Source organism: Felis catus, chromosome C2, assembly GCF_018350175.1.
Source record: "Felis catus isolate Fca126 chromosome C2, F.catus_Fca126_mat1.0, whole genome shotgun sequence".
NCBI lineage: Eukaryota > Metazoa > Chordata > Mammalia > Carnivora > Felidae > Felis > Felis catus.
Window position 1 is genome coordinate 54,644,025 of NC_058376.1, and position 20,857 is coordinate 54,664,881.

General features: G+C 39.4%; 1 protein-coding gene across 7 annotated transcripts in view; it reads left to right on the forward strand.

Moving 5' to 3' along the window:
* BBX (BBX high mobility group box domain containing) overlaps nt 1-20,857 on the forward strand; it is a 286,976-nt gene that overhangs the window by 256,149 nt on the left and 9,970 nt on the right. For 5 of the 7 annotated variants that reach the window (XM_019839647.2, XM_003991606.5, XM_045036888.1 and 2 more), the window contains 4 exons: nt 6,396-6,485; nt 7,839-7,898; nt 15,120-15,317; nt 17,710-17,896. In XM_019839647.2, the coding sequence (XP_019695206.1) occupies nt 6,396-6,485; nt 7,839-7,898; nt 15,120-15,317; nt 17,710-17,896 (535 nt within the window). The remainder of the gene's footprint in view (nt 1-6,395; nt 6,486-7,838; nt 7,899-15,119; nt 15,318-17,709; nt 17,897-20,857) is intronic. The other 2 variants (XM_019839650.2, XM_019839651.2) reach the window with 2 other exon arrangements.

Here is a 20,857-nt window from a genome sequence, read left to right on the forward strand (position 1 = left end):
AACATTAATGTTTTGGAAAGGTTATTTATTGTTAATGTCTCTGTGGCACTGCTCTTATCCTCTCAGGCGGAGGTTTTCTGTTGTCTACCCAGCTATGAAGTTAGGTGCCAGGGAGATGGATTTTGTCAAATTACAGGCCATCCTGCCTAAAAACTTCAGTGGAGTCCTAAGCTAGTTTATATGCCAGCAAGAAGTGATTTTTGTCATAAGGAAGTAGAAGCTGATTCAAACGCTCCTTCAAGAAATTTGGTTTGGCGATGCGGGAGAGAAATGGAATCAGAACTTGAGGTGGTAGTTTAGTGAAAGACTGTTGAAGGTTTTTTTTGAGTAATCTCTTCCCCCAACGTGGGGCTTAAACTCACAACCCCAAGATCAAGAGTTGCATGCTTTACCAGTGGAGCCGGCCAGCATCCCCCATTGGCAATTTTTTTGGTTTCTGAACAATGGCTTCTGAAACTCTCTTCTCCGCTTTACACTTCCTACCTTATTTTCCTTCCATGCATTCCTTTCTGCATTAATATAATTAACTGAGGGGGAAAATGGTAATAAATTTCCTTATTTTTGCTGTTTATTACAAATTTTGGCTTTCTTTCCTTTAGACAAAATACCACACATATGTACGTGTGAGCAGAAATTGTTCACTTCTTGACTCTGAAATTGCTGCTTCCCAGTGACTGCAATTATATCTTCTGTATTACTCCCTTGAAGTTTGTCACTTTCTTTTTTATATGAAATTGTCATTTACTTAGTTTTATTTTATAGCTATAGTTTGGGGGATGGCTAGGAGCAAGGAAGTTTAAAAATAAAAGTTTACAGAAGCTCCTCTATGTACCAAATCACTCTGGATGTTCTTTTCTCATGTTAAAATTGACAACTGCTATCTTTAGTTCTATCCTTAAATTGTACTTTTTAGATTTCTCTGAGTATGGTTGGGTCTGAAAATATGTATCCTTTTCTTCTTCCCTAACTCATTCCATCCCTCCTTATGGTCCTAGGAGGTCTCAGAATTGTTCTTCTGCATTCTTCCACTTCTGTTTTATGTGATTACCTGTGTATCATTCAGGGCACCAGCCTGAAGTTTCCTAGGTTGTATAAAATATGTAAAGCAGTGATTGCAAATGGATTATAGAGAATACCTGTAATATTAGTGTAGTACATACACATGATATATATTTTTTATATTTGTTAAATTTATTTTCTTTCCCTTCTTGCTCACTTTTTCCCAAAAAAAAGTCAACAAGACATTTTCTATTTCTATTTCAAACCACCACCGGCTAACTCAGAAGTGTTTGCTTGTGGTTATTTAAAAAGGATGGCTTGGTGTAGTCATCAAAAAATGCACAACTTTCTGTTATCAGTAACAATAGCAAAACTGTCATTTCTTGAGCTTTTACTTTGTGCCAGCCAGTGGTTTAAGAACTTTGTTCATGTAACAAGTATTATTCAGAACCAGTCATATGCTAAACACCATTCTGGCATGTAGAATATATCTGCGAATGAAAACAAAGGATTGTGCTGCCATGGTGGTTCCTTATGGCAGGGGTACCAGGTAGTAAACAAGCATAAACAAAAAACAAAACATATAATGTGTTAGAAGGTGAGACATCCCGGGGGGGGGGGGGGGGAAGAGTAGTTTCGATAGAACAACTAGGCGAAAGATCAACGAGGAAAGAGAAGACTTGAACAGGTAACATTAACTAGTCCTAAAAAAAAGTACAGGTATACCTCGTTTTATTGCATTTAGCAGATACTGTGTTGTGTTACAAACTGAAGGTTTGGGTCAACCCTGTGTCAAATATATCAGCATTCTAACGTTTACTTACTTGATGTCTCTGTGTCACACTGGTGATCTGTGATCAGTGATTACAACTCAGATAATAGTTAACATTTTTTAGCAATAAGATACCCTTTTATTAAGATACGTGCTTTTTTGTAGACCTAATGTAATTGCACACTTAATCGACTATGGTATAGTATAAATGCAGCTTTTATATGCATTGGAAACCAAAACATTAATTTGATTCACTTTATTGCGATGTTTGCTTTATTGCGGTGGCCTGGAACCAAGCCTGCAATATCTCTAAGCTGTGCCTCTATATAAAACACTCCACCCATCAATAGTAGAATATATATTCTTCTGTAGTGAACACGGGAACAATCTATAGAATGCACCATATACTAGGCCTTAAAACAAACCAATAAATTTAAAAGGATTGAAGTAATCAAATTACGTGTTCAGACCACAGTGGAATGAAATTAAATGTCAACAGCAGGAAATATTTGGGAAACTCACGAATATGTAGCAATTAAACAATACAGTCTAAATAACTCAATAAGTCTAAATAAATAATTAATAATTCAAAGAAGAAATTCATAAGGAAATCAGAAAATACTTTGAGATGAATAAAAATGAAAAAACAACATGCCAAAATTTATGGGCTACAGCTAAAGCAATGCTTTAGAGGGAAGTTTATAGCTTTAAATGTATATGCTAAGAAAGAGGAAAGATCTCAAATTAATAACCTAGCCTATCTTGAAACATTGTAAGAAAAAGAGCAAACTAAACCTAAAGAAAGTATAAGAGAGGAAATGATAAAGATGAGAGAGGACATAATAAAATTAAGTAAAGAATAGAAAATCAATAGAGAGTCAATGAAACCAAAAGCTGGTTCTTTAAAAACAACAAATAGGAGAAATGTTTAGCTACACTGACCAATTAAAAAAGAGAGAAGACTAGGGGTGCCTGGGTGATTCAGTCGGTTAAGCAAGCATCTGACTTTGGCTCTGGTCATGACCTCATGGTTCATGAGTTTGAGCCCCTCATTGGGCTCTGTGCTGACAACTCAGAGCCTGGAGCCTGCTTCAGATTCTGTGTCTCCATTCTCTCTCCCTGCCTCTCCCCCACTCACATTCTCTGTCTCTCAAAAAATAAATAAATGTTAAAAAAATTTTTTAAACAAAAAATAAGTAAATAAAATAAAAATAAAAGAGAGAAGAGCAAAGTTACTACAATCAGAAATAAAATTGAGGACATTACTACAGATCTTACAGAAATGGAATGGATTATAAAGGAATACTATGAACAATTATATACCAATAAGTTAGACAACCTACATGAAATAGACAATTCCTAGAAAGAACTCTAGCAAAACTGACTTAAGAAATAGTCTGAATAGAACAGTAACTACTAAAAAGATTGAATTTAGTAATCACAAAAATACCTGGGAGAGGAGGGAACCAACCCCAGGCTTCACTGCTGAATTCTACCAAATGTTCAAGGAAGAATTAATATCAGTTTTTCAAACCTACTCAAAAATTAGAAGAGGGAACACTTCCTAATTCATTCTATGAGGCCAGCATCACCCTAATCTCAAAACTAGACAAAGATATCACAAGAAAGAGAAACTACAAGATCCTATCTCTTAAAATAATGGACATAAAAATCCTTAACAAAATAGTAGCAAACCAAATCCAGCAACATATAATAAGAATTATACACCATTACCAAATGGGATTTTACTTGCAGAATGCAATGTTGGTTTCATATCCAAAAATCAATTAATGTAATATACTATATCAATAGAACAACAAAAAACCCATGTGATCATCTTGATAGATGTAGAAAAAAAGCATTTGACAAAATCCAACACATTTAATGAGAATACTCAACAAACTGAGAATAGAAAGTTTCTCAACCTGCTAAAGAACACCTATAAAAATCCCAAAACAGCATATTTAATAATGAAAGACTGAATGCTTCCCCCTAAAGTAGGGAACAAGTCAAGAATGTCCATTCTCAGCACCTCTGTTCAACATCATAATTGAGGTTCTAGCCAGGGCACTTAGGCAAGAAAAAGAAAACAAAAGGCTTCTGTATTGTGGAAAGGAAGAAGTAAAACTCTTTGTGTTCACAGATGACATATTTTATATAGAAAACCTAAGAATTTCCCTAGAAAACTACCATAGCTTATGAATGAATGAGTTCACCAGGGTTGCAGAGTACAAGATCATTACACAAAAATCAGTTGTATTTCTATACAGTTTCAATGAACAATCTAAAAATATTGGAGAAACAATTCCATCTACAGTAACATCAAAAAGAATAAAGTACATAGGAATAAATTTAATAAAAGAAGTACAACAAATTGAAAACTACAAAATATTGTTGAAAGACAAATAAATGGAAAAACATCCCATGTTCATGGATTAGATGACTTAATATTATTAAGGTGGAAACACTCTTTCAAATTGATACACAGATTCAACCCAACCCCTGTTAGAATGTCAGTTTAATTTTGTAGATACTGATAAGAGATTCTAAAATTAATGTGGAATTGCGAGGAATTCAGAATAGCCAAAATTTTTTCAGTTTCAAAACTGGCTACAAAAACCAGTAGACAATTCAGCATGGTGCTAACATAGTTATATAGGTTAGTGGAATAGAATTGAGGGCCCAGAAATCAACCTGTACATCATTGGTCAGCAGTTTTTCAGTGAGGAAGCCAAGACTGTTCAAAGGGGGAAAGGAATCGTCTTTTCAAAATGGAACTAGAACTGAATAACCACATACAAAGTGAATAAATTGGACTTTTTCAAAATTTTAAACTTTTATGCTTCATAGGACACTAATAAGAAAGTGAAAAGAAAATCCACAGAATGGGAGAAAATATTTGCAAATCACATATCTGATAAAGGACTTTTATCTAGAATATATAAAGAACTGTATGCGTCAGTAAGAGGAAAGAAAATTCAGTTGAAAAATGGGCAAATTATCAGAATAGACATTTCTCTAAAGAAGGTATGCAAATGGCCAGTGAGCCCAGGAAAAGATGCTTGGCATCATTAGTCATTAGGGAAATGCAAATCAAAACTACAGTGAGAGAAATACATCCTTATGATGGTCATAATCAAAGACAGATAACAATGTGTTGGTAAGGATGTTTAAGGGCCTGGCAGTTCCTCCAAAGGTTTATAAACATAGAGTTACCATATCACCTAGCAATTCCACTGGTTAGGTATTCTATGTTCAAGAGAGATGAACACACATGTCCACACTAAAGCTTATATGTGAATATCCATAACAGGATTATTTATAACAGCCAAAAGGTGGAAACAAGCCAAATATCTATCAACTGATGAGTGAATAAACAAAATGTAGTATAATCCACACAGTGGAGTCCTATTCAGTCTTAAAAAGGAGTGAAATGCTGATGCATGCTACGACATGGGTGAACCTTGCAAACATTATACCAAGTGAAAGAATCCAGACACAAAAGACCATATTCCATGATTCATTTATATGAGGTTACCAGAATAGGCAGATCTTTAGAGACAGAAAGTGGATTAGTGGTTGCTTAGAGGTAGAGAGAATGCAGAAATAGGGAAGGGTGATAGGTAGCTACAGGATATGGGATTGATTTTTTGAGGTAGTAAAAATGATCTAAAATTGGCGACAGTTGCAGATATGTGCAAACATAAAAGCCAGCATGTTGTATACTTTAGGCAGGAGTGTAGATAGTTTGCCTTTGGCAGGAGGGCAGCATGTGTGGGTGCAGATATTGGCAGGTGGGTAGGTGCAACAGGGGCAGCTTATAGAGTCTCCAACTTTTTAAATCCTCACATCAGCTCTTTGAGTTAGGCACTATCATTATCCCCATTTACAGATGAGCAAACAGAAGTTATGTAAAATGATTTGAGTCCGTTTCACATAGGAATATGCAGAGGGTATAGAAGGAAACGTGCTTTGGGGAGGTCAGTGCTGCCGTTGACATTTCCGATTGGTGATTGAAAATCTTAGTTCTGTTTTCTTTAGGAAAACAAAGATACAATCTGAGACTCCCCTCCCCGCCCTGATTTTTATTTTTTTTTTTTTTGTAAATATTTCTCTATCTTTAAAGCAGGTTTTCTTCCTAAAATAACCACAGAAAAGGCTAGAAAGCTATCTGATGCTAACAGGCCAATTATTGTCCTAAATTGCTGTTCTTACTATGAAAACCAGTTTCTAAGAAGAGAAGAAATGCCCCTGCCATCCTTTCCTTCATGATATTTAGATTTAGGAATCTAAATCTTTATTGAAGAGTACAACTACTGTGCTATTATGGGTTGTAGTCTGTCTCTAGTCACTAAATCTGCAGTTTCTGCTTAAGGAGTCCCAGCCCTACTAGGGGCTTCTGCCCAATATATTGCTAAAGAAAATTTCACCGGGTTTTAAATAAGCCTAAGGAAGGGTGTTGAGCACTAGTTATGAGTAAAGAAAAATATGCAAGATGACCTTTCTTGTGACTCAGTTTGCTTCTACCATAGGTGGGAGGAGGGTGTAATTGTTGAGGAACACACAGTATTGTTTTATGAAACATTGTGAATTTAAAATATATTTATATTAATATTGTCTGTAGGTCCTTTCCAGTCTCAGAAAAAGAACTTATTCCACAAAATTGTCAGCAAATATAAGCACAAAAAGGAGAAGCCTAATGTTCCGGAAAAAGGTATTGGTGCCTTCCATCCTCCATCAAGGTTTCTTGGCCACCTCCATTGTGAACCATCTTTGAGTAACGCTTCTGTGCACCACCTTTGCCTTTTCCTCCCCTTGGCTTGCTTCAGTGTCATCGGCTCCTAATGCAGGCATATTCATTATTTCTAGACTCCACAGCTAATTGCAAAGAGAGATCTCCTTCACTTGGGTTCCTACTCAAATCCCGTAATGTCTCTATTTTCAGCGTTCCATATGAATCCTAAAATTGCTTTGTTTTCATCCGTATTTGGTGCATTTTGTAACTTAGTCTTCTTGAGCTCTTATCCACTTATTTTCTTTGACTTTTCTTGTTTTTCTCATGTTTGGCAGCCATCAAAGCAGGACCACGTTTTCCTATCTCCTGAAACCTTAAGAGTTCCCTATTCATATGAAAGTGCCACCATTTCTGTACTCTCTCTGACCCTTGAGGATTCTTATCTAGGAGGATTCCACTCCTAAGTCGTAACCTATCTTTTTCCAATCTATATTACTTCGTTTGCCAGACTCTTCCCACCCCCTTCAGTCACATAACTTATTTCCAGAGGGCACTAGAGACGCATTGCCCTCCACCATCTCTTCACTCTGAGCATCTATCTTATTGTTATGATTTTGATGGGCCCTTGAACCTCTTCAAGGCTCATCTGAAGATTTCTGCCTTCTCATAGTTCAGGACTCCTATTCTTTCACACAAAAGACAAATGTTCCCATCTGGTTCAGTACAGCCACGTGGCCTGGAAGTTAGGCTTTCTTTAGCATCGCCCTGCATGTTACTTTCGTGACTATGAGCCTACTCATCCGATGCCCATTTGCATTCTACTTGCATGGCCACTTGTGAAGCCTTTTATGTTTCTGGAATGAGGCTTAAAATGCACCTGTCTTCCATGTGTAGACATATGTGCCTCCGTGTTCCTATGTGTAACCTTTTACTTAATTTGGGTTTATTTTCACCTCCACTCTAGCCTCTTAGTTTTGTATGTTACTATTTTTTTCTCTGCTTCCAGTAGAGAAACATCACTTTTCAGGTAAAAATGTTGGCTTTTATCATTCCCTTTGAACTGATCTTCAGTTATCTTAGTTAAAGTCATAGAAATTATCCAGCAGTGTGATTTCATAAAAGGCGAATTTGTTTATTTTTAATCCATTTCCTGTATAGCCTGATTATTGTAGTTGGCAAATGTCATTTTGAAAATTAAATAGTTAAAATAAAACTCTGCTTCATTTGTGTGATAATGTGTCCTATATAAGCTCTTAAGTGTAGTCTTATTTTTATAGTGTATGTGTCTATCCTGGGAATAGAGTTTCACTTTCTTTCTCTCATTGTTTTTAGGAAGTGGGGACAAATGGTCAAACAAGCAACTCTTCTTGGATGCCATTCACCCTACAGAAGGTAAAAGAAGCAATACCCTTTGTATCATTTCGGGTAGTCTGTTTTGGAAAGGTTTAAAAAGGCATAATTTATATAGGCTCAGCCAACAGCACTATACCTGAGGGCTTATAATCGTGTTGTTTTAAATTTTCAAATCAACTGACAGATTTTTGACCCTGCTAAGGGTCAGGCAGTGTGTCCTGTAGAGCTTAATTTGTCAAGGGGGGCACTTAAAACTTTGAACCACATTCACCAGAAATTAGAGTTTCCCATAATTAAATATATTCAATATTGTGTTCATGTTGCAGGCAGGTGCTTACAGGAGTCAGAATAGAGCCAGCATAGGGTTTTCCTGGTTGGCTGGACGTGGGCATGTCAGCAGCGTTCCTGTCCTGAACTTTGCCCAGCCCACCTCTCAGTACCCCTAAATATGTTCTGATGAATGCTCCAGAGGCTTATGGATAGCCAAGGAAAGTTCCATGTTGATTAACATAACGTTACAGTTCCTAGGTGCAGATTTTACTTCAAAATTTCCCACAGCCCTATTTACTTGTGATGTGTACCTAATTTCTGTTAAATATTGAACCCTCTGGTGAGTACTCATTTCTGTGATGTGTAGGTAGCTGCCCCCTTCTTCCCATTGATTCCTCTTTTTTTTTTTTTCCCATTGTAGCCATTTTTAAGGAGCTGAACGTTTTGGTAGCGCTTTATCAGGAGTCGCTTCATTTAAAACCTAGAAGCAATCTTAAAGCTCGTTAAGTCCAACCTCTTTGATTTACTTATGACCAGAAAGGGGAACTTAATGAAGAAGTCCACATCTCTTGATTCCCAGATACACTCTCATTTGTATCCTGAAAGAGAGAAGAAAATTAAAATGCACATTTGGCCTAAGTCATTTATCAAAAACACTCATATGTTAAAGACATTTCTCAAAAATATTCAAACTCGGGTTTATAACAAACATGAAATTGTTTGTATTCGGTAGGCACAGCTCACATGAGCCAGATGTCTGCTTTTATGTCCTTGCACTTTTACAAAAACTGCCAGCAGTGTATCTGTTCTCTGACCTGTTACCTCACATTCACCACCTCTCCAGAGTATTGTTTGTGCTCTTAGCTGGTACAGTCAAATGTGAATTGTTGTGCTGGTCTCAGCATTAAATGCTAACATCCAAAATGTGATATATTAACTCTTGTGTATTTTAAAGATATATTCTGCTCACACTTGGTAAATGTAAGGCACTGAGGAACAGTCAAAGAAGTCTAAGAGGCACTTAAGACCATATTACTCTTGGAATGATACTGTTCTAAATGTTTTCTTTTTTAAAGAATGAAACCGTGTCTCATGTAGAACATTGTATCATAGCACGTGCATTGAGGTAGAAAGAATGAATCAGCTTGGAATCAGGAGACCTGGGTGTTAGTCTTAGATCTGCCACTACTGAGCAGTTTTCAGCGGGACAAATTGTGTTTAACCTCACTAGGTTCACTCTCCGTATGGGTACCAAGTGTGTGTGTGATGCGTGTGTTTAGGGCTGGGGTGAATGATGAGAGGTGGTAACACATCAACCTCAGATGTCCTTTCCCCACTCCTCCTTGCATTATTACCATGGTATGAAGTGGGTTGATGAAAGTTACCTTATTCTGCAGCCCTAATTCTGCCCTATAGGGGGCAGAAAAGTAAATCAATTTCAGTCTTCTAGGCAGTCCCAAGGGTTTAGTGGGAATAGAGCTATTATTGGTGCTATTATATTTATCATTAATGTATATGAATACATCATAAACTTGGAAGAACATGCACTGAAAATTGCTTGGCATGGAGTGCATATTCATTTTATGTGGCCAGGAAAAAAGGAATCCATTTGTGTATCAGAAATTACCAGTAATGTGACCTTTTTTGGCTATTTATTTTCATACCTTCCCCTGTATTTCCTTGTTCAGGTGGTGACTGTGTACTTTGTGAATTATCTAGGCCCTTTACTTCATCCTCTTTCACCTATGGTCATACCATTGCTTGTTAAAACTTTACCTTGGGAGAGTACAAATACATAAGGACGGAAGATGAAACTGTTAATTGGGAGAATTTTAATACATGTTGGCCATCCTAGGCAGAGGTTAGACAGGAGTTGTTCGTAGCTGATGCCTATACTAGTTCATTCAACTGAGGGCACGCAGCTGTGAGCTGTTCCAGACTTTGGTTCAGAGGGGATGACTTAAAGTTTACTATGCTTTCTTGGCATCATGCTGAGTATAACTTTTTTCCCAAAATTCATTTTTTCCCCAAAATATCAGAAATCTTTAGGTGCTTAGAAATCACATCTGCCGTTTAAATGCTAAGCCTATAATCTGTTTTAAGCATTTTCCCCTATGCTTTTAAAATTCAAAATCACCAAGCCATTTCTTGAAACTCTTGCAGATCATAAAAAAAGATTGCCTATCAGCCTAGAATTAAAGGTTAACTTTTCAGATAAACCAGGGTGACTTGTATCTGCCACTGTGTTTATCTTTCTACCAAGTTACGGTGTCCAGTGCTCATGCTTAAGCTGGAGGTTTCTAACTGTCATAATAATGATGATGATAATTAATACTTAATATTACTTTATAGTTTCCTGAGGGCTTTCACAATAGTTTTTCTAAAACTAATCTTGGCAGGAGACCCAGTGAATTCAGGAGGGCTTATTAGCCCCAAATACGTGATAAAGAAATGGAGCCTGACCAACATAAGCGGGAAAGGAAGAAACCAGCACTCTTTCCACTAAAGTACATTGGCGGCTTACAGTTTGGGATTTTCAGGCATACCTGAGCCCCTCATTTGGCTCAGATGATGCTATTATAAATGGCATCTTAAAAGGAAAAAAATAAAACAACTCGAACCTTAGACTAAAAATCTCAAGATTAGTTCCCTTTGCAGTATATGAGTACGATTACAGGGGAGAAAAAGTATTTAGAGTTAAATTTTCAAACATGATCCACAACACTCAGGCGAACCTTGATCTCTTTTCTCAAGTTCAAAAGAGTTGCTATGTAACTCCAGCAAGGTCTCCTGGGATCTTAGATAAGGCTCATTCATTTGATTCTTTTTTCTGTGTTCCATTCAGCATCTGACTACATTTTCAACTCAAGGGAGGCCAACCAAAGACAGTGAGATTCCAGATTTGGCTATAATAATTTCAATGCAAGTTTGATCCCCCTCGTTGGAATGTGAATTCATGACTGGAGCACTTTGGTGGACTCCTGAGGTTCAGTACAAGCACAGTGCTGCTATCTCAAAAAATTTACCCCACATTTTGGGAGCAGAGTTTGGAAAACAAGACAGTCTCTTATTGCCACATTCCTCATGTTGCTCCAGGAGTGAGCTCACATTATCTCTCTCAGATGATACGCTCCAAGTGTGTTAATGATTATCGTGGAGTGTAAAAACTAGCCCTGTGGACTTGTTTTGCAGTGCTTGGGTAGGTTTGTGTGTTCAATTACAAGCCGAAAGAGAAATGACTAATTTGTTTTTAGAGGACAAAAGCCTTTCTTTTCTCACATTTCCATTAGTCTGGCGGAAAGGACAAAAAAGGAACTGGCTTGCTGTTCCTTGGTGCTCAGCTTCAGGCTGTTTTTCTCTCTGAGCTTTTTCCATTTCCTGTCTCTCACCACCAGGCCTTCCTTTGCTTTGCTAACGTTGCTGGGCTCAGATGTACTGTCGTGTCCCGCACAACCACTTCTTTGACTTAGCCTTACCTGCCTTCCCCAATTCTTCTTCTTAGGATAGGGTTCTTTCTGAGTGCTGACCCTGAAGGGTATCATTGGTCCTGGCCTCCAGACAGCACAGGATGTTTTGCGGATAGGTAGCTCCTGGGTCAAAGCACGGGGCAGACTCACCCTTATTCCCTTTTCCAAATTCTAACAAGATCTCATCACGTACCTCTTCAAATGTGGATGATCTGCAGGCCCCATGATTGCTTCCTGATCTGGCATTAAGTTTAGAGGAGACAATATCTAGAAAGGTGACATCGCCTCCTTTTTGGGGATTTTTGAGAATCTTCGGTGTATTCTCACATTTTGCCTCTTCCAGTTGGCCTGCAACCTGATTCACTCCTTTTCTGTGTCCTAGTACACCAACCTCTGGGACTTTGATTGTTCGTGTCTCTTGGCCAGTCTCCCTTCAATGCCCCGGCATCTTGTCTGCTGGTTTCTGAGCTTCCCCTGGTCCCAGTCTGCTTTTAGGCCTTACTCTACCTCCCTTTTGCGATCCCTTTGCAGCCATCCCCTTGGCTTCTTACTGTGTTTTTACCAATTCATCTGGAATATATAGGAAATGGAGCAACTACTGAAAAGAAATGAAACCGTTTGAAGGTTTACCACAAGCAAGAGAACTAACTGTCCTTATCAAGGGTGTACTTATCCCTCACCTTAAGATTCTGGAGCTGGCTGGAGGCTGCCTAGGCCCCTGATTCTGGGTAGCACATGAAAAGAAATTTGGGGCTGATGAATCCTTTAGAGCTCATCTAGACCAACCTCCATCTGTACATGAAGAAACTGAGACCCATGGTTCTGCAGTTAATAAATTAAAAAATCAAGAGTAGATCCAGGTCTTTGTGTAGAAATTAGCTCATCTTCTCCTAAACCACTTGGTCTTTTCTTTGACCTCCTGGGTTCCTTCTTTCTGTAAGCAGTTCTTCTGATGTAATTCACCCTTCATCTTTGTAACCCTGCTACATCCTTATTTCCACAAGTTCTAGGTTTTCCTAGGAAGGAGAAGAGGGAAGAGGTTAGTGCTTTTTCTGGAAGGGCCGTCTATAATGTTGTGATCATACTGGAGGGGTGATTAACATTCCCCCCTCTAACTGGAAGGGACAACTGATGGATCTGGATAAGAAACTAGATAAAGTTTGAAGCTTGTGAATATCTAATAGAGGCTATTTATGCTCATTGTAAACTCAGATTGTAGCTTCTTTATACCTATAGGAGGCTTTGAATTTCAAGGCTAATGAAGAGTCATGGAATATTTCTTCCTTGGAGCATTCTAACCAAATTATCTTTTATTTTGCTGGCAGCTTTTATTGAAGTTTAAACTAAAAAAAAAAAAAAATCTTAAGATACATAACAGCACTGGCCTATGGTAAGCTAAATATCAAAGTATAAATACACCAAGACTGTTTCCTGGGTACAGATCTATAATGTAAAAGGAGCCTTTTTCCTAATTTTTGATTACTTGCTTGAAAAGATATTTGGGAGCAATGCCAAGTAGTTTCTTTTTAATAACTATTATCTTAAGCCAGTTCCCCACATAGCCATCTATTATGCTATATTGAGGTAAGGGCAAGCCACAAATCATGGTATGATTTCTGCCTTATATCCTTTCTTTTGATGTAATTGAAATGATTTCCCACTTGTTTTGGAGTGGGAAACCTGGAATCAATCTCTTGAGGGCAAAGATCTTACAAATTCATAGCCCTCCTTTCTCCGGGATGTACCTAACCTCATTAAAGACCTAGATGAAAATTGTTAAGTGAAGCCTATGCAAGTGTTTATGCCAGCATGTGCATTTTTTCACATCCTGAATCATTCTCATTCTGCTCTCCTCCTCTTCTTTTAGCTTTCTTTCCCTCCTGTGCCCTACATACTGTTGTGTTTCCAAGGTCTACCTCCAGATCCACCTGCTGACCAGCACCTTCAGTTTTCTCCTCCAGTTCAGTTTCCACCAAGCATGTCATGTCAGACCTTGACCTCCAGAGCCACACTCCCCTCTTTGTCAGAAACTGTTTCTGTGCCTGTCTTAAGAGATTGGATGGCTTTAAAATGGAAAGATGCCTCCCTTCCCTGCTTAAAAGCCCTTATAGACCACTGGAATTTAAAAAAAGTAAAGAAAGTTCCAATCGCTAAACTGGACTACATGTATATATTCTTAAAAGCTGTACTCCTATCTACATTTACTTGTCTTTTATTTTATTTTATTTTATTTTTGTAGTTTATTTATTTATTTTGAGAGAGATAGACCACACAAGTGAAGGAAAGTCAGAGAGGGAGACGGAGAATCCCAAGCAGGCTCCGTGCCACTAGTGCAGAGTCTGACACAGGGCTTGAACTCACAAAACCAAGGGTCGGACACTTAACTGACTGAGCCACCCAGGCACCCCTACTTGTCTCACTGTTAAACTGGGAGCGAGGAGAATGAACTCCTGAAGAAATGAGGATATAAGAAGGGATACAGGCACCCCCAGCCTGGCCGAGCTGGGAGCAAGTGTGCTTCTCACTCTTGACGCAGTGACGCTTAGGTACAAGAGTGTGCTGCTGAGTGACTTACTGCGATTACAGTTAGAATCTGGAGAAGCTAAAGTAAACCTTCCCAGGAGCCCTGCTGCCCTGTGGTACTTTGTTAAGTTATCTCACTGAGCACTTTCCCTGCTTCTAGAATTCAGTGACAGAGTGTTTCATTACATGCTAGCATCACCAGTGTCTGTCACGTCCTTCCTGAGCATTCTATACGGGTAAAAGAAGGTCAGGCCTCACAGTTTCTTTTCTGATCAGTCCAGCCCGGTGATGGAAAACAAATGTCCCAATGATAACTGTGAATTTAAGAAGCACATATCTGGGGAGCCCAAGTGGCTCAGTCAGTTAAGCGTCTGACTCTTGATTTTGGCTCAAGTCATGATCTCATGGTTTGTGAGATCGAGCCCCGTGTCAGGCTCTGCACTGACAGTGTGGATCCTGCTTGGGATTCTCTCCCCACTCCTCCCCCATGTTCTCTCCCTCAAAATAAATAAATAAACTTAAAAATAAAAAAGAAGCACATATTTAATTAATCTCAGTGTCCTCAGAAGAAGAGAAACTTGTTTATTATCTTCTCCAGGCTAGGTGGCCAAGGGAATCTCAAATAGGGATCCCGACCACATGTAGAAATTACAGTCTGTTGGGAAACAATTCACTCAGATTCACATATGCTATCTTTCCCACCAACCTGCGAGATCCAAACTCTTAGAAAATGTTGTTCTGATGGCCTCTTGGTTCAGTATTCTGTTAAAAGAGAGAGAGGGCATCTTAATCCTGTGTACTTAATTTATCAAAGCAAACATAGATAAGTATTTTGGTTGAAAATCACGGGTAGTGTTTTCTTTTTCTCATCAGTACTTTGAAAACTCTTAGGTTCTCCATTCAGATAGCTCGGACATTGAGAAATGTTTCTTTCCAAGAGCAATGTTGATGTCTTGTGTTTTTGTGTGTAATCATATATGATCTGTCTGTCCTATTTCAGCCATATTTTCAGAAGACAAAAACACCACAGAGCCTGCTCATAAGGTTAAAAATGCCCTATCCATTCCCAACACTCCAGAGCCAACAACAACTCAAGAACCCTTGGTGGGCAGCCAAAAGAGAAAAGCAAGGAAAACCAAGATCACTCACCTTGTCAGGACAGCAGATGGCCGGGTGTCACCAGCAGGAGGTACTTTGGGTAAGAAGAGGGAGCCTTAAATGAGAGATAACCAGAGCAAGCCGGTGACTGTCATGGCCCTATTGGCCAGCAAATGACGATAAGCCAAGTATGGGTCCTCATTGGAAAAGGGGTCTGTTCTGTGGGTTTGATCATAGTAACATTTTCTTTCTCTGGATCTCCTTGAGAGCTAGTTTTCCACAGACTCCCAAATGTACAAAATGTGCACATTTTAAAATCACAGCTCTTTTTCCAAAAGCATTCTTAGAAAAGAAAGGTAATTTTTAGGACTGTGTGTTTCTCATTCTCTTTCTCAGCATGCACAAAAATAGTCTTCATTAAGTAAATTCCCAGAGATCCTAGACTTTTAAAAATACTAGCTGAATCAGTGTTTCGTCCTGGTTCATTGTTTAAGTCACTACAAACCATATTATCAAATATTTCAACCAATGGATTAAGGAACCTTAGAAAGCATCCAGTCCTTCCTCTAAAGCTGACTCAGACCACTGAGGGAGCCTGAGAATGCTCCTGGATTTCTTGAGTTCTCTGGGCTAATCTTGAACTACATCTGAACTTACTGTGAGTTTCTCCATGTTCAGTCACGGCCTGTGGTCTATTGCTGTTTCTCATGGCCTCCATGGCAGCAGAATTGCCAGAGGGACCCAAGTTAAGGAATGGAGTCAGAGAGTGACACTGAGCAATCCCCTCAGATCTTGGGGTGTCATTAGTGATCTTAGCTGTTATTGCCTTTTTCCTGCCTTTTAGCACCCCCAGCATCTCATTCCATCAGCTTTGAGTTATCCCTCCCCCTTCCCTAATACAGTTTCCAGAAAAAGGACACAGGTCCATAATGAATTCTATAAATAGAAAAAGAATGTTTAGAGCAAAGGAAAAACAAGAGTGAAAGACAAACCAAGAAACAGACTCTTAACTATTAGAGAACAGACTCATGGTTACCAGAGGGAGGTGGGTGGGGGGATGGATGAAACAGGTGATGGGGAGTAAAGAGTACAGTTATCATGATGAAAAACTAATAAAATGTCTAAAAAAATGTTTAAATGAGTATTTTTTGAGAGGGGTATTTTAAAATACCTGATTAAGGTTAATGTAATTGCAAATAAAGATTCATTGCTGAAATAGAATAGGAGGACAATTAGTGAGTTTTGTGCACATTTTTTTGTGTTTAGCATATGCAGATTGTTAGGGCAGTAAAGCACATTAAATACCCCCATTTATATAAGGGATGAAGATCAGAGACGTAGGGTTTGGTTTTTGAATACAGTGGACTACTTACGTAGAAGATAAGGACTAGAATCTATTTTTCCTGATATTTAGTCCAGCAGGCCCGTTGCCCCTTCCCTTTCCACTCTGGGTTCTGTTCTGTGATTCTGATTTTTTTTTTTTAATGTTTGTTTATTTTTGAGAGAGAGAGAGACAGAGAGCAAGTGGGAAAGAGGCCGAGAGAGAGGAAGACACAGAATCTGAAGCAGGCTCCAGGCTCTGAGCTGTCAGCACAGAGCCTAATACGGGGCTCGAACCCACGAACCCCTGAGCTGAAGTCGGATGCTTAATTGACTGAGCCACCCAGGTGCCCCTGTGATTTTGATTTTATAAGTTGTTATAGCCTCATTTTCACTTACAGAAAGAGTGGAAGAACGTAGAAAATATTACCTTCATGTAGAAAAGCATATAGTACTGCCATGTCCTAGTATAGGACATTTATGTTCTTTATCAGTTGCTTTCTATTTTTAAAATGTTTTAAAAACCATGATAAAGATTCCTCCTCCTTTATAATGGCCATGTAATCTAGAAAGTGTACTCCTTCCCTGCAGGTAGATTTTCATAGCATTTAGCACCTCTTTGTAAATACCAGGGGGCCCTTTGTCTTCTTTCCAGTAGGTCTTCAGAACACAAATAACAACTTGGGATCTCACTGGGATTAGTTCAGTGCTGGTGATCCTAAGTGTTGGTGTCACAGCGTAGCGAGTGTCCAAGTTGCCATTGCAGGGCATCCTACGGCTTCATCAGAAACGTTTGCGCACTTGGGTTTTAGGGGCTTTGTACAGCATCCACAGGCCCCTTTGCAGAAGTCCCATAGGTTTTATTTTGGCCAAAGCCCCTTTTTCCCTCTCACTCTGAGACTGACCTGTTCTTTGACCTTGAATAAAACTCAGCTTCTCTTCCACCTAGCTTCAGGGCATAGCACTGTCCATAGTTGCAACTGAGCTTAATAAAAGAGTTTTGTTACCGTGGGAGCAGAAAATCCTTGATAAAAGCCTTGGCATTCGATGGATGACAAAAGTGAACAAAGAATATTAGCTCATTTCACATGGTCTGCACAGAGTTTTCTCTGTGTCCCTCCTCTGGAGAGAACATGGTGATCCTCCTGTGATCAATTTCCCTGTCGTTACAGATGACAAACCAAAGGAACAACTGCAGAGGAGTCTCCCTAAAGTGACCGAGTCCGGCTGCAGTGATGACTGCTCACACAACACTGAGGCCGCGGAGACACGGAGCAGCACTCCGGAGATGCCAGCCGTGTCTGCGTTCTTCAGTCTCGCCGCGCTGGCTGAAGTGGCCGCCATGGAGAACGTACACAGGTGAGTGGTGTGCTCCTCCAGGATTTGGGGGGTCCCGTTCATCCTCACTCCTGGGCACGGAAGAGGGATGGAGAGAGCAACGTGGAAGCCGAATCACTCTCTCTGATGTGATTTGTGGCCTTTTTCACAATGCTTTGGGGTTCACGAGACTTGGTTCAAGAGCAAGTTATGTGACATGTTCCAAAAGTGTATGTCCTAATTAGCAGTGTGGGAAAATATAAGATAATATAGTCAGCCAGGTATTGCATTTTAAATATACTATCCTGTGGCTAAACTTCATTTCCATAAAAACCTGAAAGAGCAGAGAAGCAATATTCTCTAATCATTAAGTTGGAGCTTCGAGGTCAGGCTTCAGAGCTGGGTTTGAGCCCTACATCCTTCACCTGTAAATTGCAAGGTCTTGAGCAAGATTGATCATTCACCTCTCTATCCTTCAGTTTTGCTTCTATAAAATGGGTGTAAGTGACACTCATTTCATAGAGATGTTATGTGGAATGAACTAATGTCCCAGTGCTGGTACATGGTAAATGCCCTGGTTAATGATGGTGTTGGCAGCAGTCGTGATGGGAGTGGAAGAAAACTGTGGTCAGGAAAAAGCGTCTTGGCATCTGACTCATGGACGGCAGAAGGTCTGGATTTTTCTTTAACTGTCAGTTTGCTACAAAGTCAATTCTCTCGGTCTCGGTTTTCTCATCTTCCGTGGAGCATAATGATAGCCCCAAAGAATCACAGAGCTGTAAGGATCACGTGAGATCATAAATCTGAAAGGCTTTTGAACTCAGTAAAGCCTCACAGAAAGTATATTAAAGTTCTACGTGTGTAATTGGGACTCTACTATTTAATGGATCCTTTGGGAAAGCAAAAATAGCCATTTGTAAATTTGGGTATTTCGTACTTTTATTCAAAGTAGATTACCCACAGGTGAGCTACTTTCCCAGACTTCCGTCTTCAGTATAAAAGTTTTAAATCTAGCACAAGTTCCATACCCTCCTGTTGGGCTTCACTGTCCCTTTCCACATCCAGGTTCAGGAGGCCCTTTACCTGTCATGTTACAGTTCTAGTGCTTCCTCACAGATAGCCTCTAGATAGTTCCAAGAAGTCAAATTCCTTTTCCTGTGTGTACTGTAAGTGCCTAACAGCAAGAGAATGCTGACAGACCTTGTTAAAATCTGCTCAAATCTCTGAAGGAGATCATGCACAGATATCTCCACTCATACAGAGGACAGACTCCTACACGTGTGAGAAGAATGAAATGCATGCCCGCATGTTACTAAGTGTCCCCATAAATTTCAGATAAAAGGCAATGTAAAAATTCGGAGAGGATCATAATGCAGGGCTCAGCAAGGTCTACCACACAGTCACCCGGTGCTGCCACCAGCATCCCCTTCCAGACACAACTGTGGTCACACCCTGGCTCTGTTAACCAACCTTCCGTGACCTCCAGTTTGCAACAGCAGAAAGCCTCACCAAACCTTCCCACTCTCCTCTCTGCCCTGCGATCACGTGGGATCAGTCGCTGCCACCTGGATAAGCCGGGTTCTTGCCTGTGTGCCTCCCCGTCTCCTCGAACTCCTGGTTCTCCTTCCGTCGCTAGTCCTGTTTTCTGCTCTGTGTCTCTCTCCTGAAGTCCCTGCATACTTTCTATACATGCTCTCTGAGACCAGCTGCCACACTGGGCTGTAATTATTCCTTGATATGTCTGTCTCTTGAATTTTGAAAGCAGAGCGCTGGTTTTAATCCTCACATCCCCAGCTTCCTTAGTTCCTGCTACATCAATGGATGAATGAAAAAATGAATGGGTGAATGAATAGATGAGATGTTCTTAAAGTATGACCACCTACGTTCACTAGCAAGCGTAGAAAAAAGATTCTTTTTTTTAAATCTCCTATTAGAACAATATTGCATACTAGAATCTTACTATCAATCTCATAAATGGTTAGTGTTCTTAATATCTACAAAAACAGATCCCCCTTAAGGGCCCTTACCTGTTAAAGCAGAACCTCCAGACTGCCATCTACCTGCAGGCTTAATGTACTTTTACCTGGGTTGCACACCCATTGACTATTGTTTTCGCATCACCTAGGTTCATAATTTTGAGGGTGATGAGCAGAGTTGGGGTGGAAACATATTACCTGCATTCTTGCCAGGAGAAATCATAATGTTAGGTTCAGAAACCTGACATAGAAAGGCAGTTTTGCAAAATGCAGGAAATAGGAAGTTGGAATAAACCTTCGTTGAGAGCCTGTTTGTTTACTAGGACTTCCATAAGGGGAAAGCTCATTAAACTGAGTCCTAAAATGAACCCTGCCGGGTGGGTCTTTCTGATCCCTTTTTAACGAAACTGAGACCATTAACTTGCCAAGAACCCACATCTAAACTGAGTTAAGATTTGAACTAAGGTCTTTGAACTCCAGTGTCTTTGCCTTTGCTCAGACATGCTGCTTAAGCAATCATCTGTCGTGTCCTAGAAAGTCACGAAGAGTCTCACCGACCCTTACGCTGGGAACGGCAGCATCCGTTATTTGTAGCCATTCTGGGCTCCCCCCTCCTTTGCTTTTGTTTTCTAATTAAACTGGGCTTTCACCCTAGTTGCTCTCTGTCCCTGTTGCTCTTTTTTTATACTGTACTTTTCATCTTTCACTTTTTTTTCTTCTTCTGTTTCCTTTTTTCAATACTTAATTAAAATTCTTTTAGCTTTTGTAATATTGTTACATATTCAGTCGTAAAGGTAAAAAAATGGCATTTTAATTTCATCTTTCTTGAACAAAGAGTTGAACATATTGAACAGTTGGTGCTTACAGCATCCCCACATGACTGAACAGATTAATCCAGAGGTTTGATTATAGCACATGTTTTGTTTTTCTGAAATCCTAGTATCTGAGGCTAAGTAATTATTGGATTCTGAAATCCCCAAATGTTGTAATTTATCTACATTATTTTTGTGTGTGTGCATCAAGAGAA